Source organism: Erpetoichthys calabaricus, chromosome 4 (genome assembly GCF_900747795.2).
Source record: "Erpetoichthys calabaricus chromosome 4, fErpCal1.3, whole genome shotgun sequence".
Lineage (NCBI taxonomy): Eukaryota > Metazoa > Chordata > Cladistia > Polypteriformes > Polypteridae > Erpetoichthys > Erpetoichthys calabaricus.
The window spans coordinates 40,994,069-41,006,772 of record NC_041397.2 but is presented as its reverse complement, the minus strand read 5'-3'; the positions used below and the strand labels follow the sequence as shown (position 1 = coordinate 41,006,772).

The 12,704-nt window shown below is 38.5% G+C and overlaps 1 protein-coding gene across 2 annotated transcripts in view; it reads right to left on the bottom strand.

Moving 5' to 3' along the window:
* The window catches only part of inppl1a (inositol polyphosphate phosphatase-like 1a), a 180,404-nt gene that overhangs the window by 54,011 nt on the left and 113,689 nt on the right, over positions 1 to 12,704 (bottom strand). For both annotated transcript variants that reach the window (XM_051926536.1, XM_051926535.1), the window contains exons 14-19: positions 12,228 to 12,324; positions 11,987 to 12,125; positions 6,246 to 6,345; positions 5,814 to 5,902; positions 4,397 to 4,478; positions 800 to 889 (exon numbers count right to left, since the gene is read on the bottom strand). In XM_051926536.1, the coding sequence (XP_051782496.1) occupies positions 800 to 889; positions 4,397 to 4,478; positions 5,814 to 5,902; positions 6,246 to 6,345; positions 11,987 to 12,125; positions 12,228 to 12,324 (597 nt within the window). The remainder of the gene's footprint in view (positions 1 to 799; positions 890 to 4,396; positions 4,479 to 5,813; positions 5,903 to 6,245; positions 6,346 to 11,986; positions 12,126 to 12,227; positions 12,325 to 12,704) is intronic.

The window sequence follows — 12,704 nt, the reverse complement described above, 5'->3', positions numbered from 1 at the left end:
GGTGTGGACTTCATTTTATTCATTAGTTCGTACAGTGCGTCTGAAATAGACACATACATTGGAGACATAAACAACCTTATGGCCTGAATACTGAAAAAAGCAGAGGCAAATATGAAGCAACTAGGACACACAGAGGTATGGACATCACATCACATGAGACTCCATTTCATTACTGCTTTACTGTCACTGGATTATACCATTAGCTTCAATGGTGTAAAGCAGTGCCTGTGAAGCAGGTGGAACATGGTCATATGAGATGAGATTCAAAAGTGATACCACATTTAGACAGAGATTATTCCCCTACTTTAAAATCAGTTCAATTTCCTGCTAAGCTTAGAAAGCAAACATCCAAGAAACAATCATCATCCTACAAATCTGTTATGATTGCTTCATTTATATATTATACATGAAGATGCCTTAACACCTTATGATTTTTCTGATAATTTTCCCAAAAATGTGAAATTATCATGAATTATAGCAGGTCTTCATCTGAGTAGTTGCCCTGGATTTTTTGACCAGGTTTACCAGGAACATTTACCAGTAAATTCCTGAGATGACTGGATCTCTCAGTTTTAATGTCTGTATGCCTGCTAGGGAATATTTGCCCTCTTTATTGCGAGGAATGTTTATCATTTTAATTTCTTGTAGCAACACATTTAGCATACAATCACTGTTTACTAATGTATAATTGCCAGTTTTCAGCATAGAATAAAACTGCTTTCAATTTTTTTTTTCCATTGGAGGAACATTTACTGTAGGCCAATTCCAAGACCAATCTGTTTAGCATGATTAAATTTACCTTTCTTGGAGACAAACTGGGAGGTTACACCAACTTCAAAAGTTGCAAAAACAGGAGAATGGTCACTTGTTACAATATCATCAGTGCATCCTAACAAAGACAAGAAAAAATAGTTATCCTTTTTAATGAGAATATAGTTAAAAAAATACTATGTAAGAAACAACAATCGAGTTTTGTCTAAATAATTTCAATATATACTAATGCTGAGTACAGTACACCCCCAAAATTCGTGGGGGGTCACGTTCCTAGAGCACCCTTGAATTGTGAAAAACCACGACTTTTGGATGTTGTTAAAAAATGCCTTTAAAAAATGCCTGTTTTTACAGTTTAAACCCTAAATACAGTATGCCCCCAAAGCACTTAAATTTCATTGCAAACTCAGCTTAATACATTACCTAAAAAATTACCTTAATACATTACCTAAAAACAATGAAAAGGTAAACCCGTATACTGTACAGTACTGTACTGCTATGTCTCCCACGGTGCTAGAATGTAAAATACCGATATTATTGCTAGACGTACTGTAATTCATTCAAGCGTGTTTTCTTTGGTATGCGCTGTAGTTTTCCTTGTTATAAGTAGAGTAAATACATAATAATTTCATTTAATTAAAATACAGTAAAATGTACGGGTACTCACGAATGATGAATGATATTGATGATGATGATGAAGTAGCTGTGCAGTACGATGCAGAGGATTTAAAACTCCTTGGGTGGCGCCTCTTCTTCAGGCGCTTCAGGAGTCGTCGTATCTTTGGATGGGAATTCTTCTGGTGGGGTTTTGTGCTGGCTTTTCTTTATAGGTTTCAGGAACATTGTGATGGGAAGTTGCTACATTGTCTCCTGTAGCAAACTGCTGGTACAATTTCCGTGCTCTCTCACGGATGATGTTATCGTTCAAGGGGATGTTCTTCTTCCTGCAGTCGGTGATCCACAATGCCAAAGCAGATTCCATCCTGACAATATTTTTATTCCTTACGGTCATTACCTTTTTGGCACTATCACAGAAACTTAGACACGGCACTCCAGATCGCTGCTTCATTCTTCATTATGTAGCATGCGGTGCTTTCATTAATGCCATAGTGGCGCACTACTGCAGCATAACTTTTTAGTTCCCGGAGCAAATCCAGTAGTTCAACCTTCTCCTGGAGTGTCTTAAACTTCTCTGGTGACTTAGGCTCAGTGCCAGAAGCCTTAGAAGGTGCAGGGCGTTTCGGCGACATCTTGTGCGTTTAAGAATAACAAAATGAATACAATAACAAAATGGAAAGCACGAGGACACTCAGCTGGAGATGCGTCACAGGGCAGCAGTCAATCAGCAGCAAGGAGAAATGAATAACGCTCTCGGATTGGCTACTTTGACCATCCCAAACCGCGTTTCCCTCAGCGGTGGTAAACCCACTCACCTGGAGACGCATCACAGGGCAGCAGTCAATCAGCAGCAAGGAGAAATGAATAACGCTCTCGGATTGGCTACTTTCACCATCCCAAACCACGTTTCCCTCAGCGGTTGCTTCCTGTTCTCTGTACAGCACAGTATTGCCATGAAAAAAAGCCATAAAAAATTGCGGAGGATAATTGCACTTTCCACAAACAATTAATAGTTAGTCGTTCGCGGATTTTTCCTTAGAGCCCGAGTCCTTGAACACTGAACTGCGACTACATGGTGATCTACTGTATTTGAAATAATCAGAAGCTTCAGCTATTGAATACGTTTACCATAAATTTGCTATCAGCTGTCATCTTTAAACAAAAGTAACCTTGTCATGCAAATATGTTCTTATATGTGGAGTTCTATTTGTACACACAAAACATTTAATGCTTAACCTAGAAGCCTCGATTGCTTCAGACAGAATGTTTTCTTTGCACCAGGATTAAATTTAGCCAACACCCCCACCCCTGCTCCCTCAAGAAAAAGAGCAAACAGAGCAAAGACCTCATCAAAATACTCTCTATATCTCTATTTATAGTACTAGGGTGCTATACCGTGTTAGCCATTATGAATGTAGAGAAAAGCCAAGCAAAATGACACCTTTTATTGGCTAACTAGAAAGATTACAATATGCATTTGCCTGAAGAAGGGGCCTGAGTTGCCTCGAAAGCTTGCATATTGTAATCTTTCTAGGTAGCCAATAAAAGGTGTCATTTTGCTTGGCTTTTCTCTATCTCTATTTAGGAATACAAATATATTCAAATATCCCAACCCTAAACCAACATTTAAGGAGAAATCTATAAAACAGAACGATCTAAAGCAGTTTACTACCAGGGAGATGTTAAGAAGTAGAGAATATGAGGAAACTTGAAGTGCTGAATGTCAGACAGATATACATGACCAAAAATATATAGCTAGGCTCATCCTGATGTATTGAGCACAGGAATTGCCATACTACATCCCCTGAACAATGTAATGTGAATTTCAATTCAGATGCAATCAATGGATTAAATTGGGATTACTATGGAAATACTGTATACAATTTCAAAGACTATCTAAATATTGACATTTTGGTTTCTTTATACTTTTAACATGACCATTCTGAATAACCACCATGCAATTGCATATGGAGAATTTCATGCACTCCTGAATACATGCAAAATGCACAACCCAAAATTACAGTGAAGTGAGAAACTGGTTGGGAAAGGTCAGTTTGATTAGTTCCTTGTTCCAGAACGTATTAATGAACATTTTTACTTAAACCCAAAACTTTTCCTTGAAAAACAGGGTAACTCAATGAGAGCAGAAGAAACGTGCTTTAAAAATATCTCACGAATTCCATTTTTGCAACAAGGTCTACAGGTATGAGCAATGAAACAGAAATCCCAAAGCTCCAAAACCAATAATAAATGCAAGCTTGCAGTTTATTTAATTTTTCAATGGAAAAAAGATTGTAAGATTTAGTTATTTAATTAAAACAACAGCTTTTTTTAAATAACTGAAGTTCTGATCACAAAATGTTTATTAATTAAATAAAACAGTCACCGAGAGCAAAGACTTGCCTGCTGCTGAACCAATCCTAAAAAACTTGGCAGGCCAACTGGGAATGTGGCTTGATAAGGAAGTATAACAGGCTCTCTGTAATGTCACTTTTGTTCTATAAAGTATTGTATGTCATTATTATCGTTTCATACAACATTGTACTCTTGATGCCTGACAGCTGTTTGCATGCGTTGGGCCATGGTCAAAACACAACAACCAGATCTTTATAGTACACTGAGCATCAGATAACAAGGTAAAAGACTTGAGTCCATCCTTCTAGTGCAGATAAGTATGCACTTGAATTAAAAAAGCAAATAGGGACAAAAATAAATTGTTGGCTAAACATAGGCTATTATTATATAAGCAATTGTTTGTTTAAAATATGGACTGCCTGAAGTGTTTGTGCATGATGCAGCAGCATTATCTGTCAGACTCAAGAGATATGAACAGACATGACCTATGCTTGGTGAAAAAGTAAAGACTAACCATTCCTCTAAATATCTATGATTGCTCAATATATTCCTGTTATTTAATCTAACTGAACACTTTGAATAAAAATAATTGAATGCAAACAGGTAAAGGTTATACAGTGACATTCAGCAATACAGGAGCAACAATACATACCATAAGAATTACACACGATGTGAGTTTCGGGGTAGGACTTCCATAGAATTCGGTCACACCAAGAAGGAACATTAGTTCGCATCTAGAAATCAAATAAAAAATGTTCAATACCCACATTTTCATATTAAATATACATATAAATGACAACAAGCAAATACACTGTTTTAATCATCATGTTAACAATATACAGTAGATTTAACTTGCTATAGGGTAACTAGGTGGTATAGGGTAGCAGTCACCTTTTTACAAAGAGAAAAAGAGGGTGCATTTTTACAAAGGCCGAATTCTCCTGCCATACTAGCAATGCTGGAGTACTGTAATGGAGACCTAGGATAACAGTGGAACATTGGAAGATCCAGGAGGAGCATTGTAAATTCTTCCCAGACTGAAGAACACCCAATAAAGACCTTGTTACTGCACACTAATATGTCAACACACGCTTGAAAAGCTTTAGCAAGCCTTATCATTGCATATCTCATGGCATCTACAAGGTTATGAGATCTTAGGACTTGCTGCTGCATGCTATTTAGTCCCTGTCCTTACACAGTGAGAATTACACTTGTACTATGCATTACATTTAATCCATTAAAAGTCGCAAACCTGTCTGGGAGAGGGTCTACTCTAGGGACCAGTGGGTTGTATCTTTCACATATGTAGATAGCAATTTTTCTTGGCCTTATTTGACTCCTCTCTCAGGTGCACAACAGAGTGGATTTCAGGCAAAGCAAATGGGATAAGAAACAACACTTCCAAATCTGAGGTCATACTTCACCCCATAAAATATTGACAAGCACTCTGGAAGTGAGAGTGGAGTATTCTTCACAAGCAAAAGTAAAGGCGATTGTAAGACCTACCAATGGATCTGTGCAATCGCTGCATTACTGGATATTAAAAGTAAAATAGGAACTAAGCTCTTGCACAAATACTGTATTTCAATTGACAGTTCAATTTACAGTATGTCTCAATACTCACTTATGATTACACACATTTTGGTAGTGACCAAAACAAAAAGGTCATAGACACAAGCGGATGGATTGATGTTTCAGAACTAAATTGCTAGGCTTGAGAAGAACCCCCCCCCCACCAGGAAAAAAAAACCCAAGTGTAAAAGAGATGCTGAGCCTCCAAATAAACAGGATCTGGAGTTGGCTTGTTTGTCTAGTGGGAATCCCTTCTGTGAAGCTCCCACTGGTGGAGTATATTGCATAGCTCCATGTGTAAAAACCCAGAGGCTCACTTTTGACACGCTGGGAATATTCCTTGGATGAAAGAAGTCTGTCTGATCAACTAGCAACTCTTACAAAAACAAAAAATGATACAAACACAAAACATTATGCTACATTTGTGACATCATTTGACTCAATCTACATCACAGAGCAAAAGTGTCACTGTAAACTGGCAACGTAAACTGATTTACCCCTGTTGGTTTCTGTTTCTGCCAGACGTAAGTGTCCCTCGATCCCCTCTCATAACGATAGGTAGGAGGAAAAGTGATATCTTCTTCAGCTGCAAATATATTTTTTAAATTAGAAAATTTCACTTATGATTCTAATAAGTCTTCAATAATATTTTGGAAACTTTAAATATAGTATTTTATGTATTTTCAAAAAAATATTTCATTTTTTCTGACCTAATTTGTTTTATTTTTGTGAATATTAAAGTAAAAGGACTTTTTAACTTTTTGTTTACTTAAAAGGCAAAATCACCTAACAAAAGAACTATAAGTTGTCTATACCAATTTGATTAAGAAATAATATTTAGTTTGCTCTTCTCACCAAACTATAGAAAAAGTTTACAAATTAGTCTATCATACTTATTCAGTTAAAAATACTTTTTTTGCTATTCTTACCAAACCGCAGAAAAACCTTGTTCTTCTCTCGTTCTAAATTCAGCTGGTCCACTTTTAGAAGAGCCTCAAATTCCTTTCTACTGATATAATTTAGAATTTCCTAGGAAAAAAAATATTGTCCTTGTAAATCACACAGTTTATGGACACAAAAATAGAAAAGTAGCATTAGAAAAAAAAATGAAGACCTCTAGTTACTAATTAGAAGGGGCAATAAAACTGAAACTGCATTTGTTATGTGTCTTAACATTACAGATGCTTTTACATTAGACTAAAATGTTACTAGCATTTAAAATAAAATTGTAAACATCTGTGATTCAAGTAAGTATGTAGAAGCAGTATTCAATTCACTGCTTAGGTTCTATGATTTGTTCACTTCTCACTCAGTGAGGAGTCATCACAGTAACAATGGGCACAAGGCAGAAGCCATAATTTGGAATATTGAGCACAGGTGGAAATGCCAAACACAGCAACATGTGGACAATTTAATGTTACCAATCAATACAAATACATGTCCTCAGAGTCTGTACTAACTGGAATCCCTGGAGGAAACCAACATGACCATTTCATCTTCATACAGACAACACTTGCGTCGAGAAAGAGGCACGCATTTTGTTTTATTATATATATATATATATATATATATATATATATATATATATATATAATTACACAATGTTATAGTAAACAGTACACACTCGTACGGATGTTGACTATATGAGTGAGGCACGCCGACTGAGCCCGAGAATGGGAGATGATTACCCACAATCCCGCAGCGAGAGAGTGAAGAACCATCAGCTCAGTTGTGATAACATGACGCTCGGCAGACAAAGCATATACGTACTACTTGTACTGCAAGACCTCGCTCGTTTATCAAGTCAAAATTTGTTAAAAATATTAGCTCATCTTGCAAAATACTCGCAAACCAAGGTTCCACTGTGTGTGTGTATATACATATATATACATATACATATATATCCAGTGGGGCAAAAAAGTATTTAGTCAGCCACCAATTGTGCAAGTTCTCTCACTTAAAAAGATGAGACAGGCCTGTAATTTTCATCATAGGTATACATCAACTATGAGAGACAAAATGAGAAAAAAAATCCAGAAAATCACATTGTCTGATTTTTAAAGAATTTATTTGCAAATTATGGTGGAAAATAAGTATTTGGTCACCTACAAACAAGCAAGATTTCTGGCTCTCACAAACCTGTAACTTCTTCTGTAAGAGGCTCCTCTGTCCTCCACTCGTTACCTGTATTAATGGCACCTGTTTGAACTCGTTATCAATATAAAAGACACCTGTCCACAACCTCAAACAGTCACACTCCAAACTCCACTATGGCCAAGACCAAAGAGCTGTCAAAGGACACCAGAAACAAAATTGTAGACTTGCACCAGGCTGGGAAGACTCAATCTGCAATAGGTAAGCAGCTTGGTGTGAAGAAATCAACTGTGGGAGCAATTATTAGAAAATGGAAGACATACAAGACCACTGATAATCTCCCTCGATCTGGGGCTCCACACAAGATCTCACCCCGTGGAGTCAAAATGATCACAAGAACGGTGAGCAAAAATCCCAGACCCCACACGGGGGGACCTAGTGAATGACCTGCAGAGAGCTGGGAAGAAAGTAACAAAGGCTACCATCAGTAACACACTACGCCGCCAGGGACTCAAATCCTGCAGTGCCAGACATGTCCCCCTGCTTAAGCCAGTACACGTGCAGGCCCGTCTGAAGTTTGCTAGAGAGCATTCGGATGATCCAGAAGAGGATTGGGAGAATGTCATAAGGTCAGATGAAAAAACTCTACTTGTCATGCTTGGAGGAGAAAGAATGCTGGGTTGCATCCAAAGAACACCATACCTACTGTAAAGCAAGGGGGTGGAAACATCATGCTTTGGGGCTGTTTTTCTGCAAAGGGACTAGGACGACTGATCCGTATAAAGGAAAGAATGAATGGGGCCATGTATCGTCAGATTTTGAGTGAAAACCTCCTTCCATCAGCAAGGGCATTGAAGATGAAACATGGCTGGGTCTTTCAGCATGACAATGATCCCAAACACACCGCCCGGATAACGAAGGAGTGGCTTCGTAAGAAGCATTTCAAGGTCCTGGAGTGGCCTAGCCAGTCTTCAGATCTCAACTCCATAGAAAATCTTTGGAGGGAGTTGAAAGTCTGTGTTGCCCAGCGACAGCCCCAAAACATCACTGCTCTAGAGGAGATATGCATGGAGGAATGGGCCAAAATACCAGCAACAGTGTGTGAAAACCTTGTGAAGACTTACAGAAAACGTTTGACCTCTGTCATTGCCAACAAAGGGTATATAACAAAGTACTGAGATGAACTTTTGTTATTGACCAAATACTTTTTTGCCCCACTGTACATATACATATTATATATATATATATATATATATATATATATATATATATATACACACACACACTGCATCCAGAAAGTATTCACAGCGCATCACTTTTTCCACATTTTATGTTACAGCCTTATTCCAAAATGGATTAAATTCATTTTTTTCCCTCAGAATTCTGCACACAACACCCCATAATGACAACGTGAAAAAAGTTTACTTGAGGTTTTTGCAAATTTATTAAAAATAAAAAAACTGAGAAATCACACGTACATAAGTATTCACAGCCTTTGCTCAATACTTTGTTGATGCACCTTTGGCAGCAATTACAGCCTCAAGTCTTTTTGAATATGATGCCACAAGCTTGGCACACCTATCCTTGGCCAGTTTCGCTCATTCCTCTTTGCAGCACCTCTCAAGCTCCATCAGGTTGGATGGGAAGCGTCGGTGCACAGCCATTTTAAGATCTCTCCAGAGATGTTCAATCGGATTCAAGTCTGGGCTCTGGCTGGGCCACTCAAGGACATTCACAGAGTTGTCCTGAAGCCACTCCTTTGATATCTTGGCTGTGTGCTTGGGGTCGTTGTCCTGCTGAAAGATGAACCGTCGCCCCAGTCTGAGGTCAAGAGCACTCTGGAGCAGGTTTTCATCCAGGATGTCTCTGTACATTGCTGCAGTCATCTTTCCATTTATCCTGACTAGTCTCCCAGTTCCTGCCGCTGAAAAACATCCCCACAGAATGATGCTGCCACCACCATGCTTCACTGTAGGGATGGTGCCAGGTTTCCTCCAAACGTGACGCCTGGGATGGTGCCAGGTTTCCTCCAAACGCGACGCCTGGCATTCACACCAAAGAGTTCAATTTGTCTCATCAGACCACAGAATTTTCTTTCTCATGGTCTGAGAGTCCTTCAGGTGCCTTTTGGCAAACTCCAGGTGGGCTGCCATGTGCCTTTTACTAAGGAGTGGCTTCCGTCTGGCCACTCAACCATACAGGCCTGATTGGTGGATTGCTGCAGAGATGGTTGTCCTTCTGGAAGGTTCTTCTCTCTCCACAGAGGACCTCTGGAGCTCTGACAGAGTGACCATCGGGTTCTTGGTCACCTCCCTGACTAAGGCCCTTCTCCCCCGATCGCTCAGTTTAGATAGCCGGCCAGCTCTAGGAAGAGTCCTGGTGGTTTCGAACTTCTTCCACTTGCGGATGATGGAGGCCACTGTGCTCATTGGGACCTTCAAAAGCAGCAGATATTTTTCTGTAACCTTCCCCAGATATGTGCCTCGAGACAATCCTGTCTCGGAGGTCTACAGACAATTCCTTTGACTTCATGCCTGGTTTGTGCTCTGACATGAACTGTCAACTGTGGGACCTTATATAGACAGGTGTGTGCCTTTCCAAATCATGTCCAATCAACTGAATTTACCACAGGTGGATTCCAAATAAGCTGCAGAAACATCTCAAGGATGATCAGGGGAAACAGGATGCACATGAGCTCAATTTCGAGCTTCACGGCAAAGGCTGTGAATACTTATGTACATGTGCTTTTTCAATTTTTTTATTTTTAATAAATCTGCAAAAACCTCAAGTAAACTTTTTTCACGTTGTCATTATGGGGTGTTGTGTGTAGAATTCTGAGGAAAAAAATGATTTTAATCCATTTTGGAATAAGGCTGTAACATAACAAAATGTGGAAAAAGTGATGCGCTGTGAATACTTTCCGGATGCACTGTATATACACACATACATATACACTATATATATATATATACATACACACTGTATATATACATACACATACACGCACATACATATACATACACGCACATACATATACATACACGCACATACATATACATACACGCACATACATATATATATATATATATATATATACATATACATACATACATACACATATATGTACATACACACACATATACACATACATACACATACATACATACATACCGTACATATACAGTGGAACCTTGGTTTGCGAGTAACTTGGTTTACGAGTGTTTTGCAAGACAAGCAAAAATTTTTAATAAATTTTGACTTGATAAACGAGCGAGGTCTTGTAGTACGTAGTACGAGTAGTATGTATACGCTTTTTCTGCTGAGCGTCATGTGATCACAACTGAGCTGATGGTTCTTCTCTATCTCTCTCTCGCTGCGGGATTGTGGGCAATCGTCTCCTATTCTCCGTCTGAGTCGGCGTGCCTCACTTATAGTCAACATCCGTACGAGCGTATACTGTTTACTACAGCATTTGCACTGTGACTGTGTGTGCACGCGCGCATGTGTGTATGTGTGTGTGCTCGCTCGTGTGTGTGTGTGCGCTAGCGTGTGTGCTGTGAAATGCGAGTCCCCGTCTTGCACCCTAAAACACGAAGCTGAGTCTCAGTACTTTAGCAACACCAGCTTTATTCAGCATGAAACAGCAACAGCACGGTTATTTATACACAGACACAGCAGTCAGGCAGGGCCCTGCACATTTATAATGTTCCTTGTTTCATCCATCGACGGCAGGCGCTTATAGCATGTCCGCGATCTTTTCAGATTCGCTTTTACGGCAAACTGCTACAGCGCTGGGAGACTGTGATTGCTTTGGGACATTCTTCTGCGTGTCGTCCCGTTGGGTGCAATCCCACAAGAGTTTAGAAACTCAATCACACCAGCCATGATTCTTTTCAAAGGTAAAGTGCAGGTTAATTTGCTTTATGTATTTTTACTTTATATTTTGTATTAATCATTTTTATATGAATAGTTTTGGGTTGTGGAACAAATCATCTGAGTTTCCATTATTTCTTATGGGGAAATTCACTTTGATATATGAGTGCTTTGGACTACGAGCACGTTTCCGGAATGAATTATGCTCGCAAACCAAGGTTCCACTGTACATACACATACATACATACATACATATATATATTTTACACATACATATGTATATATGTTTTAGAATGGAAACAGCCTTAAACCTCTTTTCTTGTAAATTACGTTAGCCTTCAAGTTTCCTATCATGTATACAGAGAAAAATTAAATTCTTACTTGCATGTCTACTCAGAACAGTAGCAACAGTATATATAAACAACAACAAAAAAAACCCAACATATTCTGTAATGAGTCATACAATGGACTGGTGCACCTTCCCTGGTGGGCTCCACCCTGCTGAGATGGACCAGAAACCAAAAATGGGCTAAGCAGATTCTGTAATGGATGGGAGTAATTTCAAGATGTACTTATTTACATGGATGTCCATAAATGCAGGCAAGTGACACAAGTTCCTGCGTGCCCCACATGCTAAATGACAAGTAGTAAGAGTTCTGTCCTCTACAGAACATAATAAAAGATAACACATCAATCACATTACCTGTATGTCCATATCCAGTCTGTAATTTAGGTCCCCAAACCAAAAGAGATGAGTGAATCGCAGCGAGATGTCAAATGAGTTCAGCTGCTTATCTCCCAGAGAAAGCAGCCGCAAGATGTCAATGTAATTCTGATTTCGTCTATTGCAAATGAAAAATAACTCTTGGTCATGTGAAGTATGTTTATTAGCTAACAGGTATTAAAAATTATAATACAGGACTTTCAAATCAGAAACTTATTACCTGGCAGTTTTCTCATTCCCTGAGGTTAAGTGGCAGTTAACAAATCCAAATGAAGTACCATTAAAGATGAAGGAAATACCAACAGCCCCTTTATTACCTAAAGGTAAAAAACACAGAGTCTGTATTGTTTTCAAATGTATTCAGTTATATAAAGCATCATTCCTTAAATTAGTTTAATATACTGCCGTGGGGTTTGGGGGGAGGGTGGTCAGTCAAAGTACAGAACAGCAATATTAATTACAGATCCATAAATACAATATAAGGTTTGATAGTGTTACTGTTAAAGTACATCTTGAAACTAAAAAGGCAAACATAATATGCAATGAAAATAATGACTTGTATACCTGGTTTGTAAACAAATATTCAATTTTCATTGTACAAAATTAACAATATTGTAAAAATGTAGAGAATGGAATATAAAGCAACATCTTTACACAGTGATCAATACTGTATAGATTTACTGTAAGGGTTTGTTTA